The sequence below is a fragment of the Cucurbita maxima genome, unplaced genomic scaffold, assembly GCF_002738345.1.
Source record: "Cucurbita maxima cultivar Rimu unplaced genomic scaffold, Cmax_1.0 Cma_Scf00053, whole genome shotgun sequence".
In the NCBI taxonomy this organism is placed as follows: Eukaryota; Viridiplantae; Streptophyta; class Magnoliopsida; order Cucurbitales; family Cucurbitaceae; genus Cucurbita; species Cucurbita maxima.
Genome location: NW_019272069.1, coordinates 418,469 through 443,664, shown reverse-complemented (window position 1 = coordinate 443,664; position 25,196 = coordinate 418,469). Strand labels below are relative to the sequence as shown.

The 25,196-nt window shown below is 38.9% G+C and overlaps 1 protein-coding gene and 2 non-coding genes across 3 annotated transcripts; 1 reads left to right on the top strand and 2 right to left on the bottom strand.

The window, feature by feature from the left end:
* Positions 1-1,105: 1,105 nt before the first annotated feature.
* LOC111471562 (probable membrane-associated kinase regulator 6) lies at positions 1,106-2,539 on the top strand. The gene is made up of 3 exons (XM_023117294.1): positions 1,106-1,485; positions 1,551-1,869; positions 2,190-2,539. The coding sequence occupies exons 1-3, from the start codon at positions 1,198-1,200 to the stop codon at positions 2,195-2,197; spliced, it is 615 nt and encodes a 204-aa protein (XP_022973062.1). The 5' UTR covers positions 1,106-1,197; the 3' UTR covers positions 2,198-2,539.
* Positions 2,540-4,639: 2,100 nt separating this feature from the next.
* On the bottom strand, positions 4,640-4,714 carry TRNAF-GAA. Its single transcript has one exon. It is a non-coding gene; the product is annotated as a tRNA-Phe (tRNA).
* A 5,589-nt stretch (positions 4,715-10,303) lies between these two features.
* TRNAF-AAA lies at positions 10,304-10,376 on the bottom strand. The gene has a single exon. It is a non-coding gene; the product is annotated as a tRNA-Phe (tRNA).
* Between the last annotated feature and the right edge of the window lie 14,820 nt (positions 10,377-25,196).

Here is a 25,196-nt window from a genome sequence, read left to right as displayed (position 1 = left end):
GGTTTTTTTTTTTTTTTTTTAGTTCGATTGTTAGCGAAAATATGAGGTATATTTGATCCTGTTTAGATCAACGAGAAGGTTGGGGTAAAGGTTAGTGAATCTGGTAATTGGGAACCAACCACTAATGATCACTATAACACTATAAGTAGTGATTAATGTGGGAACCAACCACTAATGGTCACTCCAAGTGGTGATTGCTTAAAATAACTTTAGGTGAAAAAATTACACGTGTGTTTTGCGTATTATGGTTCCTCTATTTCGTTTGATTAGTCATATGATGGTTTGCATATTTGACCTCAAAAGGAGAGTTTCATGACTTTAGGTGAAAAATTACACGTGTTTCACGTTATTAATCACTTTGGTTCCTTGATTTCATTTGATTAGTTATACGATAGTTGGCATATCTGACCTCAATAGAGAAGTTTCTTAAAAGTTCATCTCACTTTTAAAATGATTTTCAAGTCAAGAATGTAATACAGAAACAAGAGTGACGATCAGAATAGAGAAGCTGATTATGAGACAACTTGAGAGATTTAACTTTACCTTTATTCGCTCATGTTTGAGTTAAGTTTATTTTCTTGGTAGTAGAAAACTATTATGGGGACTAGAGAAAATGAAACATGGCTCTTTTCCATTGACATTTATATTTTTAAAATTGTATGCTTCTATGGAATACCTGGGCATGACTTGACAAAGTTATCTTTTCCCATCTTTTTCATTTATTTTAAACTATAAAATTGTTATGTTTTTAGTTATACATTTATCACATGAAATGGGCTGGATTAATATTAGTCGAGAAGATATAAAAAAATAATTCTATTAAATTTTTATTTGTATTTACTATTTAAATCGAATACCGTCACTCATTCTTATTATGAAACTAAAAGAAACCTCATAAATAGAGGGGTACCAGTGAAAAATCTTTTTTATACATATTTCAGACACCCGCTATCATTTTAAAAGGTCAAAAGTCAATGAATTGATTCTTATCCAATTAAACTTATCGACAACTTCTAGAACGAGTCAAAACACTTGTCAATTTTTATTATTCTTAATTAAACTTCTTATCTCGATCTCGGGTTCATTCTAAAGTATCTTCACCTCATAAGAGAAAAAAGTAAGAAAAGTTGGGAAATAAAAACTATATGATATCTTCCTCCATAGCAAACAATAGTTCATAGAATTGAGGTCTCAGCTATGTCAGCCATGGAAGCTTCTTCTCGGCCCCTATCCATTGAAAGCTTCTCATACAGCTGGTTGGTGAACATCAGATCATCCTTTGAAAGCCGTCGCAATTCCTTCACAACCTCTCTCGATGAAGCTTCCTTCATTGAGATGGATCCTACAATGCCACCCTCCAAGAGATTCTACTTCACTACCTCTCGTACTTCTCACGACTTCGCGTTCCCTGCTATCTCTCGGTCGCCATCGCTCCCTCTCGTTCACGCCGACCAGCTCATCTCCAATGGCTATCTTGTCCCAGCTGTATGCATCTCTCTCTCCTATTCCAATTCTTAACTATCTCTATTGTGTCTAAATTCAAGTTGCAGGCGTACGAGGGCGCGCTTGGGATCATTGGTTCACCCGCCGTTAAGCTCACGGCCGAACCACTAGGGAAATTGGAGTCATCATGTTCGTTGAGGAAGTCGTGCCGGAGATTATCAAGGCAGATTTTTGAGAAGTACTTGAGCTTTTTTAGGCCAATTTTGAGAAGGGTTCAAAGGGTAGAAGGGAATGGGAATGGTAAAGGCGGATCTCGTCGTCCCATTACAAGAGAAGCTCATCAGTATTGTGATGAATGGAGAAGATCTTCTTGTGATTCTGAGAACTCAATTTATGATGCAGTTCTTCATTGCAAAAGATCCATAGGTGAGTGACTCTCGTTTATGTTCTCAAGTGTCTTTTAAACAAATCGAAATTAAACGCCAAAATTTTGCACAACATGATAGTTTAAGTTTAGGGTTGATTCAAAAATCAAGATCGAAGTGGGATAATGAAATAAAATGATGAATCGAGATTGATATTTGTCGGGTTTATAAAAATCACTTTAAAACATGTTCTTAGTCATTTTAAGTAACTACATGTTTGAGAGTGATTTTAACTATTTTAAAACGAATTTGAAACATGTTCTTATTAAAGTTCGAACGGATTTATGGATTTGGAAGTGTAACAAAGGGTTTATTGTTCAGGGAGATGAAGAGGGAAAGGAAGGAGGATGATGATGATGATGAACATAGGGTATGGGGACAGTACAGTTGTTGTTTGTCTGCTTTGACTTTGTGAGTAAAGAAGAATGTGTTTGTGGAAATTGTGGGAATTGATGGGAGAGGAAAAGGCATCATATTAAATTTTTGTTGTCTTTATTCCATGTCCAACACAAACCACTAAATTTCTTTCTTTTTATTTTTTTATTTTTTTGAGGTGAGCTCATACCCACTCGTTTCCTATTTCAAAGTGTTCATTCATATCTATACCTATATATATAATCAAATATGGATTTGGATTACTTAAACATTCCATGATAATCTCTATCTTGGTTAAAAGATATTAAAATTGACATGAGATAAGTAATCCCTTTTGTACTTCGTGTAACAAAATGAAGAACGTGACCTTTGTGGTGAATGTAGATTGACTTTTAGATCTTCTCTCCCAACTGAGCGATCCCTCCTAATTAATTGAATTATGCTTGCGTGCTAATTAGTTGAGTTATGCTTAAAATTAATAATGGGTAGCTTCGTAATCAAAGTTTAAATCATAATTAGTTAAGTTATGCTTAAAATTAATAATGGGTAGCTTCGTAATCAAAGTTTAAATCATAAAAAAAAATATTCACCAATGACCTTCAAATCTTACGCTTTCTCAACCAAAATATCCTAAAAAATTCGCTATTTATTAAGATTGCATTGTCAAGTTATGCCCCTCTTGGTACCATTACAGTGAAAGTGGATCAAACATTTCGTCTTCAAATCTTTAATCCAACTCTAACTCTCCCAACTAAGCTATTCCCACTAAATAATACAATAAAAATGCATAAATAGAGCTATCCCGCTAATTAGTTGAGTGTCACAATGTAACTTTGTTATCAAATTTAAAAGGAAAATAAATATTTCACACAGGAAATATTCAATATTATTAGATTAAAAAGTAGAATTAAGTCCCCTAGCAGAGAGTGGAAAGTCGTAGGAATTTTAATTATGAATGAAAACTTTTTTTTGTATTTAATGGGTTAACATATTTGTATGTCAATTTCAAATTTAAAATTTAGTTGAGAGTAAATTATATTTAATAAATTTTATTAATTATCTTTCCAGCATAGTTTAAATTGTATTTTTAATAGGTTATTGATAGATTTTTAGTCTGGATCGAGCCCATAAAATATTCGTATATAATCTTATTCACCTACATGATCTATGATAGGAGATACACCAAACTATGGTAAATTCATAGTTTTTCGCGTCAGCTCATAAGCGGATAAGTAACATATAAGAGCATACGTAAGCGACGGCGACATCCGAGGGGTTTGCCTTTTTCGATCAGGAAATGTAACATATAAGAGCATAGACATCCGAGGGGCTTGCCTTTTTCGATCAAGGAATGTAGAGCTTGCCCTTACATTTGCATCTCCAGACTGACGGGTAATAATCACCCACGGTCGGAGTTTCTGGTGGCACCGACACAAGAACCGGGGTGCAGGGCGTGCATTTCCCACACTTTGAGGTGCAATGTGGCGGCGACGATCCCGGCCTACCCAATCTTCCTCTTGGCAAGGTCAACTCTTGATGTTCATGATCTCCAACGACCTTGAGCACCTAGGTTGCATAATTAGCGATGGGGTCGCACAGTATAATGCATTTATAATATTGGAACTAAAATAACTTTACCTCGATATGTGCATGGCCAGATTGAGCAGTTGAGCAGCGCTTTGTGTTGTCTGAGAACAATATGAAGATCATGAAAAACATTAAGAAGAAGAAACAGGGTTTAGGTTTATTGGTTCGGTTGAACTTCATACACAACCAAATTTGATTGTTTCACAAGCCTTGTGGTGCTCCCTTTAATGCTTTCCAAAATCAAGATATAATACAAGAGCGCTTGCTGATTACACCAAAAGAAAAATGTCATTTTTATAGTGTTTGAATATTGCATTTTTAAAAATATGCTATAAAAAGGAAATAAAGTTTTTAGAAAAGCTTTTTATATCATTTATAGCATTTTTTTAAAAATATGCTATAAATAGTAAAGGAAAGTTTTAGCAAATGGGCATTTTCCCCTAATTTCTAGGTATGTGATGACATGATGTCTAATTATTTATATGCAATTAGTTAAGTATTGGGTTCTCATGGGTTGATATTTTAAGAGTACCAAATTGTTCCAATGTTTGGTTAGCTGGCTGAATATTGAAGAGTTGAGTTAAGCCTCTCAACACAAATGCGGTGAACGTAGATCGACTATGTGACCTTCAGATCTTCAATCTGATGCTCTCCCAATTGAGTTATCCTGCAAGTTATCAAAGTTATGCTTACAAGTGGTTACAATCAAAATTAATAATGGGTAGCTTTGTTATTAATTTTTAACTCATAAAGAAATATTCACTATTATTATTAAGTTTGAATAGTCGAGTTATGCCTCTTGACACCAATGCGGTGAACGTGGATCGAACACACGTGACTTTCAGATCTTCAGTCTGACGCTCTCCCAACTGAGCTATCCCCGCTATTTAATGCAATTAAAATACTTAAGTAAAGCTATCCCAACTAATTAGCAAAGTTATGCTTACATCAGCAAGTGATTACAATCAAAATTAATAATGTGTTGCTTAACTCATAAAGAAATATTCACTATTATTATTAAGTTAAATAGTTGAGTTATGCTTTTCGTCACCAATGCGGTGAATGTGGATCAAACACGTGATCTTCAGATCTTCAGTCAGATGCTCTCCCAACTGAGCTATTCCTGCTATTTAATACAATAAAAATGCATAAGTATAGCTATCCCCACTAATTGGTTACCATCAAAATTAATATATAAAAATGTATGTATAATTATATATAAACATTCCAAGAATCTTTTCTTGCAAAGCTTTAATGTTACCATGAATTCTAACATGGACCACTATAAATTAGAAAAATATTTTTGCAAAAGTTTGAACTTGAAATTGATGTTATGGGCTCACATAGTTTGACTTGGATTTTAAATGAAAAAATCGAAATTTCATTAAGCATAAATTGGTAACACGATCACGTAAGTGATCTTACTTCTAGAGTAAGGTAGTTGAATGATGTATGATGGTGCATGCCCCGTAGCCCATGCATGCACCCTGTTGTTTGTATTATGTGTATGTGTTCTATGTAATGACATATGATGCTATGATATGTATGCATGTGATATCCATTATGTCTGTTATAAATGAAATGAATTATTATGTACGTCATCTCATGTATTGCCATGTAAAGTTATGTGATGGATTATATGATGATTGTCATGTATACAATGCATATATGGAATATATCATGGATAAAATGAGAAAATAAATAAGATTAATGTTATGTTATGAATGAAAATCATGGGACCCATGCATGTATGTATGTCATGTGCATTAAGATACTTCCTATTATGTTATGCTAGTATGGACGCGTACCTTCAATATTTATGTTCGTCATGATATCATGCAGGTTTTTCCTTTTCTATGGTATTCGGTGACGTATAATGCATTGTGCCTAACCAAGTCAGGCCTAGAGGGTACGTATACGAGCTCTCCTAGTGGGTCTGTGTGGGCGTACGTGAGCCATGTGTGGAGAAGTACTACACATTCAACTCTATCTGGAACTGGAAAGAGTCTAAGGTCATGTTACGATCTTAAAAGATAGGTCTCAATCATGTTATGTGTGTGATTGCATTACTAACCCCAATAGTGGAGTGACTTACTGAGTATTTCTTAAAATACTCAAGTTACGTGCTATCCTTATATTTTTCAGATAAAGGTAAAGCTCCCTACATAGATAACGGTGAACGTTGGTAAGGGAATGGAAGTCAAGATAGGTCAAGATAGGGCACCAGTATGCATGGTTTTAGACATGGTTTTATATTTAGTAGTTAATGGGTGGTTTTCTTTATATTTCATGATTAAAAGACTGTTTATTTCAAACTTCTAGTTGTTTAATTAAATGTATAAGTTCATGACTACATTTTGAAGTATTTATTATAAATTTCTGCATATGTATTTAAGACAACATTAACGAGTAATTTAGTTGTTTGTAGAGTTTAGCAAGCTCAAGTTGAGTTGTATGATATTAATTTGTGGCAGGCGGGCGATCTCGTCCCCGACATAACATCAATCTCTTGATCTATCTGCCCATGTGAAGATAAGGCTTTTTCTTACTTTCTAGTCTTGTGTTCCTATAGTGGTCATGAGGTTTCTATTGGAGTGAGCTCACTCGAGCTCCCCTCTTCAAATACGACAATGGCAGCGAGCGTAGATATTCTTTCTCAACTGTAGTACCGACATCATTTTCATTGTTCTTGGTTTATGGGTGTTTGTCTGAATAGTCGTCTAATTGGACTCCATTACTGCTAAACATTTTAATAGGGGCATCAGAATGACTTTGTGTTCTAATAGGACATCCATCCCTGACACAATTTTGTAGTCATCCATCTTGACTATGACAAAGTCGGTTTGTCCATACCAAGTCTCCAGCTTGATCAGAGTTATCTTTGCAGCTCCTAAATTAGTGATGTCAAAGGATGACTACATTTTAAAGTGTTTATTATAAATTTCTGCATAGAGACACGTTCTCCAAAGCATTTGTATTTAAGACTGTGATGTTCAAGCATTTTGCTTCAGTCTCCACCATGAAGTTGTGGGTGGCTCCCGAGTCGATAATGGTGTTCCTGGCCACTCTATGATTATCTCGAGCCTTGACATATATAATATCATGTTCCACTAGCTCCTCTATCTCTTCCACTCTCTTCTTGAGAGCGAACAAGTACTTTAGTCCTCTCACGTGGGGGTGTTCAACATTCTTAACTAACGATATTTCTGTTTCAACTGTCTCATACTCGACTTCTAAATTCACTTCGAGTTTTTCTTAGAATGTGTATAATGCTACCTTCTGTGGGCATTCCAATTTTTTATGGGTCCCCTTGCATGTGAAGTAAGACAAGGAGTCTCGGATTTGACTATGACTATTCTGCTTGTGAGATCTCCGCGTATGGAGTTATACCTTTCTGTTGGGATGACTCACATTCCCCTCCTCCGATTTCAAGTCTGTCACTTCCCTCACCTCCAATTTATGACTGTTCTGCTTGTGAGATCTCCACAATATTCATGTATACTCAAGCCTCGAGTCACATCTGAGAGAAATGTTTTAGAGAACATGAGCGAAAAAATAAGTTGAAAACAATTTTTAAAACAACAATGTTATAAGCTAAAGATGAATAGGCAGCAACAATGGCTTTGATAGCATATAACCCTAGTAGGAAGAATCGACAACTAGTCACTTCCACCAGTACTACATTTTGGGGCATTTTAGCCCTGGCTGATGTAGATAATCGGTCATTCACCCCCATATTGTCCGAACATGAAATACTTTAACATGAAAGCATGTAAAAGGGATTGGAATAGGCAATGTCGCCATGGACAACACATCCTGTGACACATGATCTGTGGTAGATTAGTCTAATACTTTACAACTAAGCTAATTCTAAAGAATTAAGGAAGATGAATATTTAAAATTTTTAGACTAATTATTCGAGTAATATGAATTGATAACACGTGACCACTCCCAACTAAGCTATCCCCACTAATTGTTAAATAAAATAGGTCATTCTCAACTGAACTATCCCCGTTAATTGCTAAATATCGCATGTGACATTTACACGTCTAGCTATGCTAATCGGTTAGTTTGACACTTTCCAATTCACAAAAAATTATATAAGATGAATTTTTACAAATTTTAGACTAATTAGTTGAGTAATATGAATTGATAATACATAATTTGACGCTCCCAACTAAGCTATTCTTGCTAATTGTTAAATAAAATAGGTCACTTTCATCCCAATTAAGCTATCTATGCTAATTGCTAAATATAACATGTGACCTTGAATGCTTTCAATTTTGTTAAATAAAATTCTAGACAAAGATTTGACACTCCTTTTTAATCTTTAACATTTTTTTTTTTTTTTGACCAATTAGTCATAATCAAAATTAATAATATGTAATTCAGTCAACTTGGATCAAACACGTGACTTTTAGATAACCAAATTATCTCAAATTATCTCTTAATGGTTCAAAAAATATTCCATAAGAAGAAAATTTGCAATTTCTAGACATATGAACTCTCTTAAGGTGTACGACTTCCAATGCACGAACTCTTGTAGCACATACGAACGATATTATACAGATTAGTACTATGGAAAACGTTACTAAACAAGGCCTAACTTGCTCGTGTTTGTGCTCGAATATAGGGCTTGCCCTTTGAATAAGGCTTCAAACTCAAACTTTATAATTAAGAACATAAAAGTGAGCTAACTTTGAGAGAAGTTTTGAGGAGACAAGGACAAAGCTTGTTTGGAGGAAAGTCAAATTCTGATATCAATACATATCTCTTTTATTTACATTCCTTTTTTTTGAAAATTTCTGCTTCACAAGAAGTTGCTTCCATGACTGTGGGGGACCAAAGGTTCCATTGTTTCATATCATTTTGCCAGTCATTGTGGGCATAAGCAGAGCACATCAGTGATGCTGAAATTATTGTCGTCCAACAACAAGCTGGTGGTCTCAGTTTCAGTGATAGTCTCAGCGCTATATGAATGGATAACCCTCATAATATTTTAATCAGAGAAACAAGACAGACAATCCAACATCAAATGTTTCATTGTACAAGACGGTCAAAGGAGAGATTTTAACTTTTGACCTCTTGGATTCATCTCGGGTGGATTTCATTGGATGTACTTGGGCCGTAGGTACTTTTTACCATCTAAGTTTCAGCTGTTGCTAACTGCCCTTCAACAGCTGAAACTTAGCAAAACTCAGACGGAATATTTCTATCATATTATGTTTATCTAAAGACAAAAATAAGTTATGAATAAATTTTATAATGATCTTTCTAGCCTAGTATAAATTGTATTTTAAATAGATTATTGATAGATTTTTGATATTTTAAATAGGTTATTGATAGATTTTTGGATGGAATAAGTCCTCAGTGATGTAATTAGATATATGAGTCTTTGGTGAGGAAATGTAATTAGATATATGATAAAATATTCGTATATAATCTTATTCACCTACATGATCTATGATAGGGGATACACCAAAATATGGTAAATTCATAGTTTTTCGCGCCGGCTCATGGGCGAATAAGTAACATATAAGAGAATACGTAAGCGGCTGCGACATCAGGGGGCATGCCTTTTTTGATCCGGGAATGTAACATATAAGAGCATACATAAGCGGCGGCAACATCCGAGGGGCTTGCCTTTTTCGAGAAGGGAATGTAACATATAAGAGCATAAGTAAGCGGCGGCGACATTCAAGGGGCTTGCCTTTTTCGATCAAGGAATGTAGAGCTTGCCCTTACATTTGCATCTCCAGACTGACGGGCAATAATCACCCACGATCGGAGTTTCTGGTGGCACCGACACAAGAACCAGGGTGCAGGGCGTGCATTTCCCACACTTTGAGGTGCAATGTGGCGGAGACGATCCCGGCCTACCCAATCTTCCTCTTGGCAAGGTCAACTCTTGATGTTCATGATCTCCAACGACCTTGAGCACCTAGGTTGCATAATTAGAGATGGGGTGGCATAGTATAATGCATTTATAATATTGGAACTAAAAATAAATTTACCTCGATATGTGCATGGCCAGATTGAGCAGTTGAGCAGCGCCTCGTGTTGTCTGAGAACAATATGAAGATCATGAAAAACACTAAGAAGAACAAGGGTTTAGGCTCATTGGTTCTATTGAACTTCGTACCCTGCACAACAAAAAAAAAAAATGTCATTTTTATAGTGTTTAAATATTGCATTTTTAAATAGTGATACGGGATTATTTGCATGTAATTAGTTTTAGTTAAGTATTCAAACGAATTATTATTAGATTGAATAGTCAAGTTATGTAATGCAACATGAATGGAACACGTGACCTTCAAATCTTTAGTCCAATGTTCTTCCAATTGAGTTATCTCTACTACTCCACTATTTATTACAATAAAAATGCATAAGTAGAACTATCCCGGCTAATTAGCAAAGTTATGCTTACGTCAATTATTAAGTTCAAATAGTCGAGTTATGCCTCTCAACACCAATGCGGTGAACGTGGATCAAACACGTGACTTTCAGATCTTTAGTCTGACGCTCTCCCAACTGAGCTATCCCCACTATTTAATATAATAAAAATGCATAAGTATAGCTATCCCCGTTAATTAGTAAGTTTTGAGTTGTGCTTGCAATTGGTTACCATCAAAATTAATATATAAAAATGTATGTATATTATATATAAGCATTCCAAGAATCTTTTCTTGCAAAACTCTAATGTTACCATGAAATCAACACGTCTCACTATAAATTAGAAATATATTTTTGCAAAAGTTTGAATTTGAAATTGATGTCACGGGCTCACATAGTTTGACTTGGATTTTAAATGAAAAAATCGAAATTTCATTAAAGATAAATTGGTGACACGATCAAGTAATGTTGGAGTAAGGTAGTTGAATGACGTATGATAGTGCATTCCCCGTGGCCCCTGCATGCACCATGTTGTTTGTATTATGTGTATGTGTTCTATGTAATGACATATGATGCTATGATATGTATGCATGTAATATCCATTACATCGGTTATAAATGAAATGAATTACTATGTACGTCATCTCATGTATTGTCATGTAAAGTTATGTGATGGATCATATGATGATTGTCATATATACACAATGCATATATGGAATATGTCATGGATAAAAGGATAAAATAAATAACCAAGTCAATGTATTGTCACGTATACGAGCTCGCCTAGTGGGTCTGTGTGGATGTACGTGGGCCATGTGTAGAGTAGTACTACACATCCAACCCTATTCGAAATTGGAAAGAATCTAAGGTCATGTTACCATCTTAAAAGATAGGTCTCAATCATGTTATGTGTGTGATTGCATTATTAACCTCAATAGTGGATTGACTTAGTGAGTATTTCTTAAAATACTCCAGTCACGTGCTACCCTTATATTTTTCAGATAAAGGTAAAGCTCCCTACACAGATGACGGTGAATGCTAGAAAGGGAATGGAAGTCAAGATACTTTCCTCTTATGTTATGGTAGAATGGACGCGTACCTTCAATATTTATGTTCGTCATGATATCATGCAAGTCTTTCATTTTCTATGGTATTCGATGACGTGTAATGCATTGTGCCCAACCAAGTCAAGTCCAGAGGGTACGTATACAAGCTCACCTAGTGGGTCTGTGTGGGTGTACGTGGGCCGTGTGTGGAGTAGTACTACACATCCAACCCTATCCGGAACTAGAAAGAGTCTAAGGTCATGTTACGATCTTAAAAGATAGGTCTCAATCATGTTATTGTGTGATAGCATTACTAACCATAATAGTGGATTGACTTATGGAGTATTTCTTAAAATACTCAAGTCACATGCTACCCTTATATTTCTCAGATAAAGGTAAAGCTTCCTACACAAATGACGTGAATGTTGGAAAGGGAATGAAAGTCAAGATAGGTCAAGATATAGCAATAGTATGCTTGATATTAAGCATAGTTTTACATTTAGTAGTTAATGGTGGTTTTCTTTATATTTCATGATTAAAAGACGGTAATTTCTAACTTCTTATTTTTTAGTTAAATGTATAAGTTCATGACTACATTTTAAAGTGTTTATTATAAATTTTTGCATATGTATTTAAGACATGCACGTGGTGACATTACTAATTTAGAATAGGAAAATTAAGGGAGTTACACGACTGTTAACAAGTAATTTAGTTGTTTGTAAAGTTTAGCAAGCTCAAGTTGAGTTGTACGACATTAATTTGTGGCAGGCGGTCTCACTTCTGACATAACATAAATTTCATGATCTATCTGCCCATGTGAAGATAAATGCTTTTTCTCACTTTTTGGTCTTGGATCCCGGTGTTCCTATAGTGGTCATGAGGTTTCTGTTGGAGTGATCTCACTCGAGCTCCCCTCTTCAAATACAACAATGGCAGCGAGCGTAGATATTCTTTCTCAACTGTAGTACCGACATCATTTTCATTACTCTTGATTTATGGGTGTTTGTCTAAATAGTGTCTTATTGGACCTCATTACTACTAAGCATTTTAATAGGGGCATGAGAATGACTTTGTGTTCTAATAGGACGTTCATCCTTGACACAATTTTGAAGTCATCCATCTTGACTATGACAAAGTCGATATGTCTATACCAAGTCTCCAACTTGATCGAAGTTATCTTTGCAACTCCTAAATTAGTGATGTCAAAGGATAACTACATTTTAAAGTGTTTATTATAAATTTCTGCAGAGAGACACGTTCTCCGAAGCATATGTATTTAAGACTGTGATGTTCAAGCGTTTTTCTTCGGTCTCTGTCATGAAGTAGTTGTAGGTGGCTCCCAAGTCCATAATGGTGTTCCAGGCCGCTCTGTGATTATCTCGCATATTTTTTGCTTTCCATTTGGGTCAACTTTAGGCGCAAGATTTGTGCCTAATTTTTGGATAGGATGGTTATTTAAATATGTCAAGTGAATAAAAATAACAATCTTCAGTGCATACTTTCTCTCTCTGTTAGTCTTCCATTATTTTCTTTCTTCCAACAAATTTTCTTCGGCCGTTTTTATTCCGTAGACGATTTCCTCACGATTGTCAGAAGTTAACAAGTGGTATCAAAGCCTAGTTTAATCCACCGGTGGCATAACCTTGCGGAGGAGCCAACTTTATCAAAAGCCAAGTTGAATAGCTCGAGTGGTTAGAACGTTGACCTAACAATACACACATCGTGGGGTCCATCTCGAGCAAGCTCGCTCACTCCTCCACGCTGTCGTCGAGTGTCAGCTTGTCCATCACCGCCACTAAGAGGCCGACACCGCGAAGAGGGACCTCGAGTTGTCATCGAGCGACTGATCAGGGAGACGACCGCCTGTGCAGTACCCGATGCTGACGAGGTCCAACTACAATGAGTGGGCCTTGTTGATGCGCGTCAACCTACAGGCACAAGGGTTGTGGCACGCTGTCGAGCCGGAGGAAGGAGAAACGATCGAGTACTAGGAGGATCAGCTGGCGTTCGCCGCCATATTGCGGTCTGTGCCACAGAGATGTTGGCGTCTCTCAGGGAATCTTATCTCGTCGGGTTGGTGTGTAGCGAGTGCGGGAATCCAACATCGAGCAGCTGCGGAAGGAGCTCTCGGAGATCCGCTTTAAGGACGGTGAATCCGTCAATGAATTTTCAATGTGGATCACGGGGCTCGCCAACAGCATCACCACTCTCGGTGGGAGCATTAACGAGACAGAAATCGTGAAGAAGATATGCTGCAGGTCGCCCTCGATCTGCGCAACGTCGAGCAACAGAAGAAGAATGCCGCTTCAGCTGTCGACAAGGAGGGTCATCTACTCCTCACTGAGGAGAAATGACTTGCATGCCTAAAGCTCTGCGTCAACACCAACGAGAGCAACGGGTTGTCAGAACTAGTGCAACTTATTGTTAGACGAAATTAGTCAAGTTGTTATGCTATTCATTTTTATTAGATGTGAATGTGTATTTCAGGTGAATCTTTGTAGGAGTTATTTATAGGATTTATTTCAATTTAAATAGAAGCCTCAGGTTTGGTAAAAACACAGCCAGTAAAGGAATTCATTATTTCAGTTGTCTCTGTATTATCTTCTTCTTCGAGTAATAATAATTTCATATTTATTCACACTTTTGAGCGTGAGATATTGTGACAGTTGGTATAGAGCCAATTTGGTATGGTTTGATATTATTACTCAACGAGATGAATGGTGGAAGTGCTTCTAAGGGTGTAACTACGGAAAAGCTTGTAGGCAATTATTATAATTATTGGAAGTTATGTATGGAAGCTTATCTAGGGACAAGATTTGTGGGATTTAATTGAAGATGATGACACAAAAATTCAGCCGACACTCCACAGACTATTGAATTACGCCGAAAATGGAAGATCAAATGTGGAAAAGTCTTATTTACCTTGCTAACTCTTATTAGCAAGGAATATATTGATCATGTTCGCGATTTAAAGTCACCAAAGCAAGTGTGGAAAACCCTTCAAAAGTTGTTCACTAAGAAAAATACAACTCGATTGCAATTTCTAGAGAATGAACTAGTTGTGGTAACTCAAGGTAATTTTTCTATTGAAGAATATTTCTTGAAAGTGAAAAATCTATGTTCTGAAATTTCATAATTAGATGCTGAGGAGCTAGTGAGTGATGCTCGATTATGGCGTTATCTTATTCGTGGATTACGAAAAGAATTTATGTTCTTTGTTTCCGCAATACAAGGGTGAGAAAATTAGCCTACGGTAATTGAACTTGAGAATCTTCTTTCAAATCAGGAAGCCTTGGTTAAGAAAATGACCAGCAGCAACGAGTTTTCCCCAAAGTCAAAAGATGTGTTGTATGTCAAAGATCAAAGGAGACAAAATTATCATTCAAAGTCTTCATCAACCAATGGGAAACAATTCAGAAGTGAGGAGTCGTCAAAGAAGCCATTTAAAGCTTGTTATAAGTATGGAAAACCTGACCAATTTAAACGAGATTGTCAGATGAAAGTGGTGTGTCATCGTTGCGGAAAGCCAGGCCATATTAAGCCAAATTGTCGAGTTAAAATGTAGGAATCAGAAACAAATGTTGTACATGAAAGTAAAAGTTCTTCAAATTCAATTTGGGAACATTGCTTAACTACTGAGGTTCTTGACCAGCCAACAAATGTGACCTCAGTTGTACATCAAGATGGTGTTTCTGCAAGTGCTCATGCCTTTATAGACTACAATGAAGAATGAATCGTTGATTCTGGATTTTCTCATCATGAAACTGGAAACGAAACTCTTCTATCAGATGTTCGTCCACATTTTCAAATGAAGGCCATTATGACAACCGATAATTCAATGCATCCTGTGACGAAAGAAGGAGATTTGAATGATGTGAGTGTTCTACTCAAAGACGTTTATCATGTTCCGGGTTTGAAAAAAAAAACCTTGCTTTTGTATCACAAATAACAGATTCAGGAAGGTATGTTCTTTTTGGTCCTAAAGATTTTAAATATTATCTAATGTGAAACGTGTTGCTGCTGATATTATGTTATGTGGAAAAAGAAAAGAATCTTTGTATGTTTTATCAGCTAGTGATGAATATATCAAGAAAGTTGGTCATAATGCAAGCTCCCCTCTTTGGCATGCTCGTTTGGGTCATTTGGTTTTTCAGTTGTTGCAGAAAATATCCACAAAACAACTTCTTGATGGTGTCCCTGTCTTTAAAGATATTCAGCATGATGAGATTCGTCCAAGCTGCCAATATGGCAAGTCTCATCGTCTTCCTTTCACAAGCTCAAAGAGTAGAGCTTCAACAGCATTAGAATTGATTCATTCTGATCTTTTGGGACCGATGCGAATAGCAAGGTATTCCGACTTTCATTACGTGATGGTGTTTGTGGATGATTTCTCTCGCTTCAGTTGGGTATACTTCTTAGAACACAAAAGTGAAGCTTTTTCAAAATTTATTCAATTTAAGCATGCTGTAGAAAAAGAATTTGAATTGAAAATCAAGTGCTTGAGCACTAATAATGGTGGGGAATATCTTTCAAATGATTTTATGGAATACTGTAAGGAGCATGGGATTCAGCGTCAACTGACTTGTCCAGAAACCCCGCAACAAAATGGGGTGGCTGAGCATAAATTAGCTCATCTTACATCAATTTTCTTGTCTTGGCTGCATGCGAGGAGTTTTCCAAGAGAGTCATGGGCGTCAGCTTTTCAAACAGCTTGTCATGTTGTAAATCAGCTGCCTTCATGGCTAGGGACAAAATCATCACCATTCGATCTGATTTATCATCATAAACCCAATGTGAGTTATTTTCGTATTTTTGGGTCTATTTGTTACGTTCATGTACTGAAACATAATCGAACTAAACTTGACCCAAAGGCCAAAAAATGCATTTTTGCTGGCTATGATACTCATAGAAAGGGTTGGAGGTGTATGGATTTGGAAACAAAGATGGTTATTATGTCTTGTGATGTGGTGTTTGATGAAATTTCAAGTTACAGAGACGATGCAGATAATAGCTAAAGTACAACTACTGTTGCACTTTTTCCTGACAATTATACATTAGGGAGAGAAGAATTTTCAATTGCAACAGACATTCAAGCTGAAGAGAACAGAGAAGCCACTACAAATATTGAAGTTGTCACAAGAAAAAATCCTCAAAGACAGAAAAGGTTACCAGGTCATTTTTCTGATTTTGTAGTTGACATTAATCAATTTTCTGTTTTGTCATTTTTTTTTTTATGGGAGATACAAGTGAAAATGAGTCAAGGTTGTACAGTGAAGCTAAAAGAATTTCAGAATGGGAAAATGCAATGATGGAAGAAATTTCAGCACTACGAAAAAATGACACTTGGGAGCTTGTACCAAAGCCTCATGATCCGATTTAATTACTTGTAAGTGGGTTTACAAGGTGAAGAAAAAAACTGATGGTAGAATTGATAGACACAAAGCTCGCCTTGTTACTCATGGGTTCTCTCAGCAATATGGTTGAGACTATGACGAGACTTTTAGTCCGGTCGCAAGGATGGTAACATTACGAACAATCATATCTTTAGCTGCTAGTAAAGGCTGGAAATTATGGCAGCTTGATGTGAAAAATGCTTTCCTTTACAGAGAGTTGGATCGTGATACTTTTATGGAGCAGCCGCAAGGATTTACCTCTAAGGAATATCCTAATTACGTGTGCAGACTTAAGAAGCCATTATACGGACTCAAACAAGCTCCTCGTGCTTGGTTTGGTAAGATTGCTCATTATCTTAATTTTTGTGGTTTTAAGTCTTCATGTGCTGATTTGAGCTTATTTGTTAAGAAAACAACAACTGGATGCACCTTGCTCTTACTTTATGTTGATGACATGATTATTATTGGTGATGATAGTGTTGAAATTAGTAGTCTCCAAGATGCCTTGTTTGTTCGTTTTGAAATGAAAAGATTAGGTGAGGATGATTGTTTTCTGGGTTTAAAAATTAAGAAATGTGAAGATGGTTATTTTTTGTCTCAAAAAGGATATGCATCAAGTTTATTGCAGAGGTTTCATATGGAGAATTCAAGAGAAAAAACTACTCCTATGGAACCAAATCTAAAATTAGCTAGAAATGAAGGGAAGTCATTAGCAGATGCTACATTCTTTCGTCAACTTGTTGGTAGTTTATTCTATTTAACTATCACAAGGCGAGACATTGTCTTTTTCGTAGGAGTTGTGTCTCAATTTATGGATCAACCCCATGAGACTCATTTAATTGCACCAAAAAGGGTTCTTTGTTACATCAAGGGCACTCTAAATTATGGATTAATGTATGAGAAATCAAAGTCATTTTTATTGAGTGGTTTGGTGGATGTTGATTGGGCTAGCGACGTGAATGATAGACGCTCCACAACAGGTTTTTGTTTTACAGCAGGCTCTGCTGCAATTTCATGGTGCAGTAAAAAAGCAAAGTACCGTTGCTTTGTTAAGTTGTAAAGCAGAATATGTAGCTGCTACAATGGCTACTCAAGAATGCTTGTGGGCTGAGAAGGCTTATTCAAGAAATCGTGACTACTCTCAATCAGCCAATTCAAATCAATTGTGATAATGAAAATGCAATAAAACTCGCTGGAAATCCAGTAGTTCATCCTCGTTCGAAACATATTGAAACTCATTATCATTTTGTTCGAGAGAAAGTATTATCACAGGATGTTGAATTACAGAAAATACATACTAATAAGCAAGTTGCAGACATATTCACTAAGGCACTTGCCAAAGTGAAGTTTGAAGCTTTTCCTAAGTCTCTCGGAATTAGTGAAACTTATTGTTAGATGGAATTAGTCAAGTTGTTAAGCTATTCATTTTTATTAGGATTCAACCTGAATGTGTATTTGAGGTGAGTCTTTGTAGGAGTTATTTATACGATTTATTTCAGTTTAAATAGAAACTTCACGCTTGGTAAAACACAGCCACAGTAAAGAGTTCATTATTTTAGTTGTCTCTGTATTATCTTCTTTGAGTAATAATAATTTCATATTTATTCACATCTTTGAGCGTGAGATATTGTGACACGGGTCCTCCAGCCACAAAGGCTGTAAGAAGCCATGCAAATCTCGCAGGCGCACGCGCAAGAAAAAGGGGGATCAAAAGAAGGAGTCGACCAATGGCGAGCCAATCCAATGCTCGAACTGCTGGAAGAAGGGCCTCCTGAGCAAGAATTGCTGGAGCAAGCTCAGGAACAAAAAGAAGACCCATGTGGCTCAATCCAAGGAGGAAGAGCCGGCTCTTTTCATGGTGAAGTGCATCGGTCTTGTCCGAAGTCCCCAATTTTGATTCCAAATCCACGGAGGTAATCGACGACGGCGTAACTGCTACTCCGACGAGCGTCGAACCCGAGGAAGAGCTCCAGCTGGACGTAACAAAGGCATCGGTTGGGGAGCCAATTCAACTGAAGGAGGAGCGAGTGTTCGCTCAGATCTGTGAGAGGGGCAAGCAGCATGAGAACCAGTGATGGGTCCTCGACACAAAGGCAACAAACCATATGACCGAGACTAGATTTGAGTTCTCCGAGCTCGACTCGAGAATTTGCGGGACGGTGAAATTTGGCAACGGCTCTGTCGTCGAGATCAAAGGGCGTGGCACCATCCTGTTCGTTGGCAAGGGAGGCGAGCACCGCAAGCTGACCGACGTCTACTTCATCCCGAGGCTCAAGGCTAACCTTGTGAGCCTGGGTCAACTCGATGAGGTCGGCTGCTTCATTTCCATCTAGCGCGGGCTACTCAAAATCTGCGATGATCGACGACGGCTGCTCATGCAAGTTCAGCGCACGACAAACCGTCTTTACATCCTGGAGTTGGAGATAGACCAACCGATCAGCTTCTGAGCCAAGACCGAAGAAGTAGCTTGGAGGTAGCACGCAAGGTACGGGCACCTGAACTTTCCTGCTCTACAAAAACTACACAAGGGAGATGGTGCATGGTTTGCCGGCAATTGAAGGCATGGACAGGCTATGTGATGGGTGTCTCATCGGCAAGCAGAGGCGCACCCCTTTTTCGTCTCAAGCATCCTACCGCGCTAGTGAGCCATTAGAGCTCGGTGCACGGCGATACCTGCGGACCCATCAAGCTAGCAACCCCAGGCGACAAAACCCTCTTCCCCTGCTGGTCGATGACAAAAGCCGCTTCATGTGGCTGATCGTACTGCAAGCGAAAAGTGAGGCGGCAGAGGCTATTAAATGCATTCAAGTGCGAATGGAGGCCGAATGCGGGAAGAAGATACGAGTGCTGCACACGGACTGAGGCGAAGAATTCGCCTTAGCGAGCTTCGGTAAGTACTGCGACGAGCTCGGCATGCAGCGGCAACTAACGATGCCCTACTCCCCCAGCAGAACAGGGTGGTGGAACGCCAAAATAAGACCATCGTTGGGACAGCAAGGTCATTGTTGATGACGGCCAGGATGCCTGGGAGGTTCTGGGGATAGGCAGTAATGACGACCGTCTATCTCCTCAATTGGTCGCCAACACGAAGCCTCGATGAGAAGACGCCACATGAGGCCTGGTACAACAAGAAGCCAGCGGTACATCATCTCCAAGTTTTCGGCGCGCGTCCCCACCTTGCCAAGCTCGATCCGAGGGGCACCCCCTTTCTGTCTTAGGCATCCTACCATGCCAGTGAGCCATTGGAGCTCGTGCACGGCGATATCTGCAGTCCCATCAAGCTGACAATCCCAGGCGGCAAAACCCTCTTCCTCCTGCTGGTCGATGACAAAAGCCACTTCATGTGGCTGATTCTACTGCAAGCAAAAAGTGAGGCGACAGAAGTGATTAAGCGCATTCAAGCACGAACAGAGGCCGAATGCGGGAAGAATATGCGAGTGTTGCGCACGGACTGAGGCAAAGAATTTGCCTTAGGGAGCTTCGGTAAGTACTGCAACGAGCTCGGCATGCAGCGGAAACTAACGGTGCCCTACTCCCCCCAGTAGAATGGGGTGGTGGAACGCCAAAATCAGACCATCGTCGGGACAGCAAGGTCATTGTTGATGACGGTCAGGATGCCTGGGAGGTTCTGGGGATAGGCAGTAATGACGACCGTCTATCTCCTCAATCGGTCGCCAATGCGAAGCCTCAACGGGAAGACGCCACATGAGGCCTGGTACAACAAGAAGCCAGCGTACATCATCTCTGAGTGTTCGGCTCCTGTCCCCACCTTGCCAAGCTCGATCCAAGAGGGCCGAAGGTCATCTTCACCGGCTACGAACCTGGGAGCAAGGCGTACAGTCTCTATGATCCTACGGGGGGTGAGCTCACGTGTCTCATGACGTCATCTTCGATGAAAGAACCTTCTAGCAGTGGAACGACGTGACTGAGACAGATCAAAACCCAAATTAATTCATAATGGAGTGCCTCATCACCGAGCCGGGAGAAGGAAGAGAGCAGCATCGAGAACCATCACCACCGCCAGTAGCTGCACCCCCTGAACCAATGGAGTTTGCAACACCACGAACTGCAGATTCAACGCTGGATGTCAATCACGATGATGATCTGGTGGCCAGGTACCGAAGAATGAAAGACCTAGTGGGAGGAGGTGAACCACTTGGACTGGCGGTGTGCGAACTCAAAGCAGAAAGAAACTCGTGTAGGCTGAAGGAAATGCAGGAGGAGATGACATCCATCACTGAGAACCAGACGTTGAGTTTGGAGGAGTGCCGCCGAGACACCGAGCCATATGGCTTAAATGGGTCTTCAAACTAAAACGTAACGAAGAGGGAGAAGTTGTGAAACACAAGGCTCGTCTAGTGGCAAAGGGCTACATCTAGAAGCAATGAGTGGATTTCGAGGAGATATTTGCGTCGGTGGCAAGACTGGAATCTGTCCACCTATTGCTGACAATTACGGCACATCATTCCTGGGAGGTCCACGACATGGACGTGAAATCCGCGTTCCTGAACGGAGAGCTGAAGGAGACCGTCTATGTCATACAACCACCAGGCTTCCTAGACAACGACAACCCTCATAAGGTATTGCGCCTGCACAAGACACTCTATGGGCTTCTGCAAGCACCACGAGCCTGGAACACGAAGCTCGACAGTACCCTACTGTCGCTGAAGTTCAAGTGTTGTGCCTCTGAACATGGAATGTACACACACGGCCATGACAAGCAGCAACTGATCGTGGGAGTGTACGTCGACGACCTCATAATCATTGGAGGCGACATGGAAGTCCTCGGAAGATTCAAGAGGGAGATGTCAAAGAACTTCAATATGAGCGATCTCAGCGTGCTCAGCTACTACCTCGGCATCGAAGTGCAACAGAGTACTGCCGGCATCACCATTTGCCAAAGTGCGTACGCGAAGAAGCTGCTGAACACAACCGGACTTGCGGACAGTAACCCTACAAGGACGCCAACGGAGGCCCAGCTCCAACTAAGGAAGGCTAGCACTAGAACGGCAATCGACGCCACCAATTACCGCAGCATTGTTGGGAGCCTGTGCTATCTGGTAAACACAAGTCATGACCTTGCTTATTCCGTTGGATACGTGAGTAGATTCATGGAAGCATCTAGGGAGGAGCATCTTGTGGCTGTCAAGCGCATTCTGCATTATGTGGCTGGAACCAGAGACTAGGGTGTGAGATACTGCGCAGGGACAGGAAAGGAGAAGCTTGAGCTGGTCGGCTACAGTGATAATAACATGGCCTGTGACGTTGATGATCGTAAGAGCACCAGCGAAATGATTTACTTCTTCTCAGGCAACGCGATCTGCTGGCAATCAACAAAACAAAAGGTAGTTGTTTTGTCTTCCAGCGAAGCATAATACATCGCCGCTTCAACGGCGGCAACACAAGAGGTCTGGCTTGCACGACTAATAGAAGAAATCATCGGAAGAGAAGGCGATCCACCAATGCTATACGTGGACAACAAAGCTACAATCTCCGTGGTCAAAAATCTAGTTTTGCACGACTAGAGCAAGCACATAAAAATTAGATTCCACTACATCCAAGAATGTGCAGATTGGGGGCTCATCAAGATTGATTTCATCCGAACAGAGGAACAGCTCGGAGAAATTTTCACCAAGTCACTAGCACGGGAAAATTTGAAGAACTACGCTCAAAGATCGGAGTTCAAATAATAAGGTAGATATACACAGCTTCTAGGAGGAGGGAGTTCAAATAATAAGGTAGATATACCACAGCTTTTATGAGGAGATTGTTAGATAAAAGCAGTTTTTCCTTATTTAGGTTATTCACCCATTTCCTTAAACTTAGTTAGTTGTTTTGGTTTTTTGATATTTAGTTGTTTTGGTTTTTGGATATCTGAATTAACGCTCGCATATAATGAAAGAGCGTACTTTTTTCTTTCCATTTGGGCCAACTTTGAGAGCAAGATTTGTGCCTAATTTTAGGATAGGATAGGATAGGATGGTTATTTAAATATGTCAAGTGAATGAAAATAACAATCTATCGGGTATTCAACGCATACTTTCTCTCTCTGTTAGCCTTTCATTATTTTCTTTTTTCCAACAAATTTCCTTCGGCCGTTTTTATTTCGTCGATGATTTCCTCGCGATTGTCAGAAGTCAACATAGGAGTCTCAGATTTCACTAGGATTGTTCTTCTTGTGAGATCTCCACGTATGGAGTTCTATCTTTTTGTTGGGATGACTCACATTCCCCTCGTTTCAGGTCTGTCACTCCCCCCACCTTTGAGGGAGTTTGGTCAATAATTTTATTTTCACCACTTGCAGACGTTTGACCCTACTTAATTTCTTGGGGTTGATCGATACTAAGATCAAATAGTCGTTCATTGTGGCATAGATCGTGGAAAGATCTTGAACTCTTTGTTCGTTGAGCTTGATTTTCGCCCACTATTTTACCCCTTCTACAAAACTAAAGACCTTATCTTTCTCAAACATATCATGTATATCTAACAAAAGTCTAGAAAATTGCTTAACGTAGTGTCGGATATTGGTAGTATGCATTACCTCTCTAAACTTCCTTCTTGCAATTATCTCGACATTCTCTAGGAAGAATTGAGAGCGGAGTTCTTGTTTTAAGCTCTCCCAAGTGTCCACAATACATTGACCATCTTGAATGTCTATGTACTTGGATCGCATCGTCGGCTAGATGCATTGTTGCTACCGTGACCTTTGCTTCTCCTACCACGGTATTTGTGGCTCGAAAGTACTTTTGGAGGTCGAAAATAAAGTTCTCTAGAGCCTTGGAATCTCAAACCCCATAGAAGGACTTAGGCTCTGGAACCTATATTTTGTTAAATTGTTTCACGCCCCCCGTTGGGATTTGGTTCCCCCTATCTCTCATAGGGAGGTTTAATTTGGCGCTTAGATCCGCCACTTCAATCTTGACCACTCCAAAAGCTACTCTCAAATCCTTAAACATTTCTAAGACCAGCTGAACGATCACTTTTTGGGCATTGTATAAGCTCTCCATGCCATCTTTCATTCTGGCAATAGAGTTCGTCAAGCAATCCCTATGCTCAAAGCCAACAACAGTTGTGTCCTTCTCTTCTAGGGTCTCGTTCCTAGTCATTAATTCGCGGATAGACATTGCCTCAAGGCGACCTGCCATCTTGTCGATCTTGTCGCCTTTAACAGAAATATCATTCATGCAAGACTCCAAAAGTCCCATTCCATTAAGAGCTTCACTTATGCTAACTAAATGCTCTTCGATTTCAGCCAATCAGGCAACCTAAAACTTGCCTAGTTGTTTCAGTGGACATGCTTGTGTACTATTTTACAAGTAGTTGACTCAATTCTCATATCACTTGTCACAATTGCACTCTTACTTCAGCAAGATGACGATTATTCAGCACTTGTTCTAACCTAGCAAACAAGTCATTCATGTGAAATTCGCTAAAGGCGAGTAGGCATGAGCGAGAAAATGGGTTGAAAACAATTTAAAAAAAAAACAATGTTATAAGCTAAAGGCGAGTAGGCAGCAACAATGGTTTTGATAGCATATAATCCTAGTAGGAAGAATCGACAATTAGTCACATCCCCCAATAGTGCATTTTGGGGCATTTTAGTCCTGGCTGGTGTAGACAATCGGTCATGCACCCCCATATTGACGGAACATGAAATAGTTTAACATGAAAGCATGTAAAAGGGATTTGGGATAGGCATGTGGTCATAGACAACACATCCTGGACAAGTATCACGGTGACACATGACTGTGGTAGATTAGTCTAACAATTTCCAACTAAGCTAATCCAAAGAATTAGGTAAGATGAATATTTACAATTATTAGACTAATTATTCGAGTAATATGAATTGATAACATGTGACCGCTCCGAACTAAGCTATTCCTTCTAATTGTAAATAAAATAGGTCACTTCCATCCCGACTAAGCTATCTCCGCTAATTTCTAAATATAACATGTGACTTTGCATGCTTTCAATTAAGCTATCCTTGCTAATTGTTAAATAAAATTCTAGACAAAGATTTGACACTCCTTTCTAATCTTTAACAATTTTTTTTTTACCAATTAGTCATAATCAAAATTAACCATATGTAGTTCAGCTAACTTGGATCAAACACGTAACTTTTAGATAATCAAATTATCTCTTAATGGTTCAAAAAATATCCTATAAGAAGAAAATTTGCAATTTCTAGACATACGAACTCTCTTAAGGTGTACGACTACCTATACACGAACTCTTATAGCACATACGAACGATATTATACGGATTAGTATTATGGAAAACGTTACTAAACAAGGCCTAACTTGCTCGTGTTCGTGCTCGAAGATAGGGCTTGCCCTTTGAATAAGGCTTCAAACTCAAACTTCAGATAAAAGTGAGCTAACTTTGAGAGAAGTTTTGAGGAGAAACGGACAAAGCTTGTTAGGAGGAAAGGCAAATTCTGACATCAATACATATCTCTTTTATGTTCCTTTTTCTTTTTTGTGGAAATTTCTGCTTCACAAGAAGATGCTTCCATTACTGTGGGGGACCAAAGCT

What these genes read in the sequence shown, in the direction of transcription:
- LOC111471562 (XM_023117294.1), top strand. Translation starts at nt 1,198, where the DNA reads ATGTCAGCCATGGAAGCTTCTTCTCGGCCCCTATCCATTGAAAGCTTC. An exon ending in ATGGCTATCTTGTCCCAGCT is followed by an intron (nt 1,486 to 1,550) that starts GTATGCATCTCT and finishes TTCAAGTTGCAG; the next exon opens with GCGTACGAGGGCGCGCTTGG.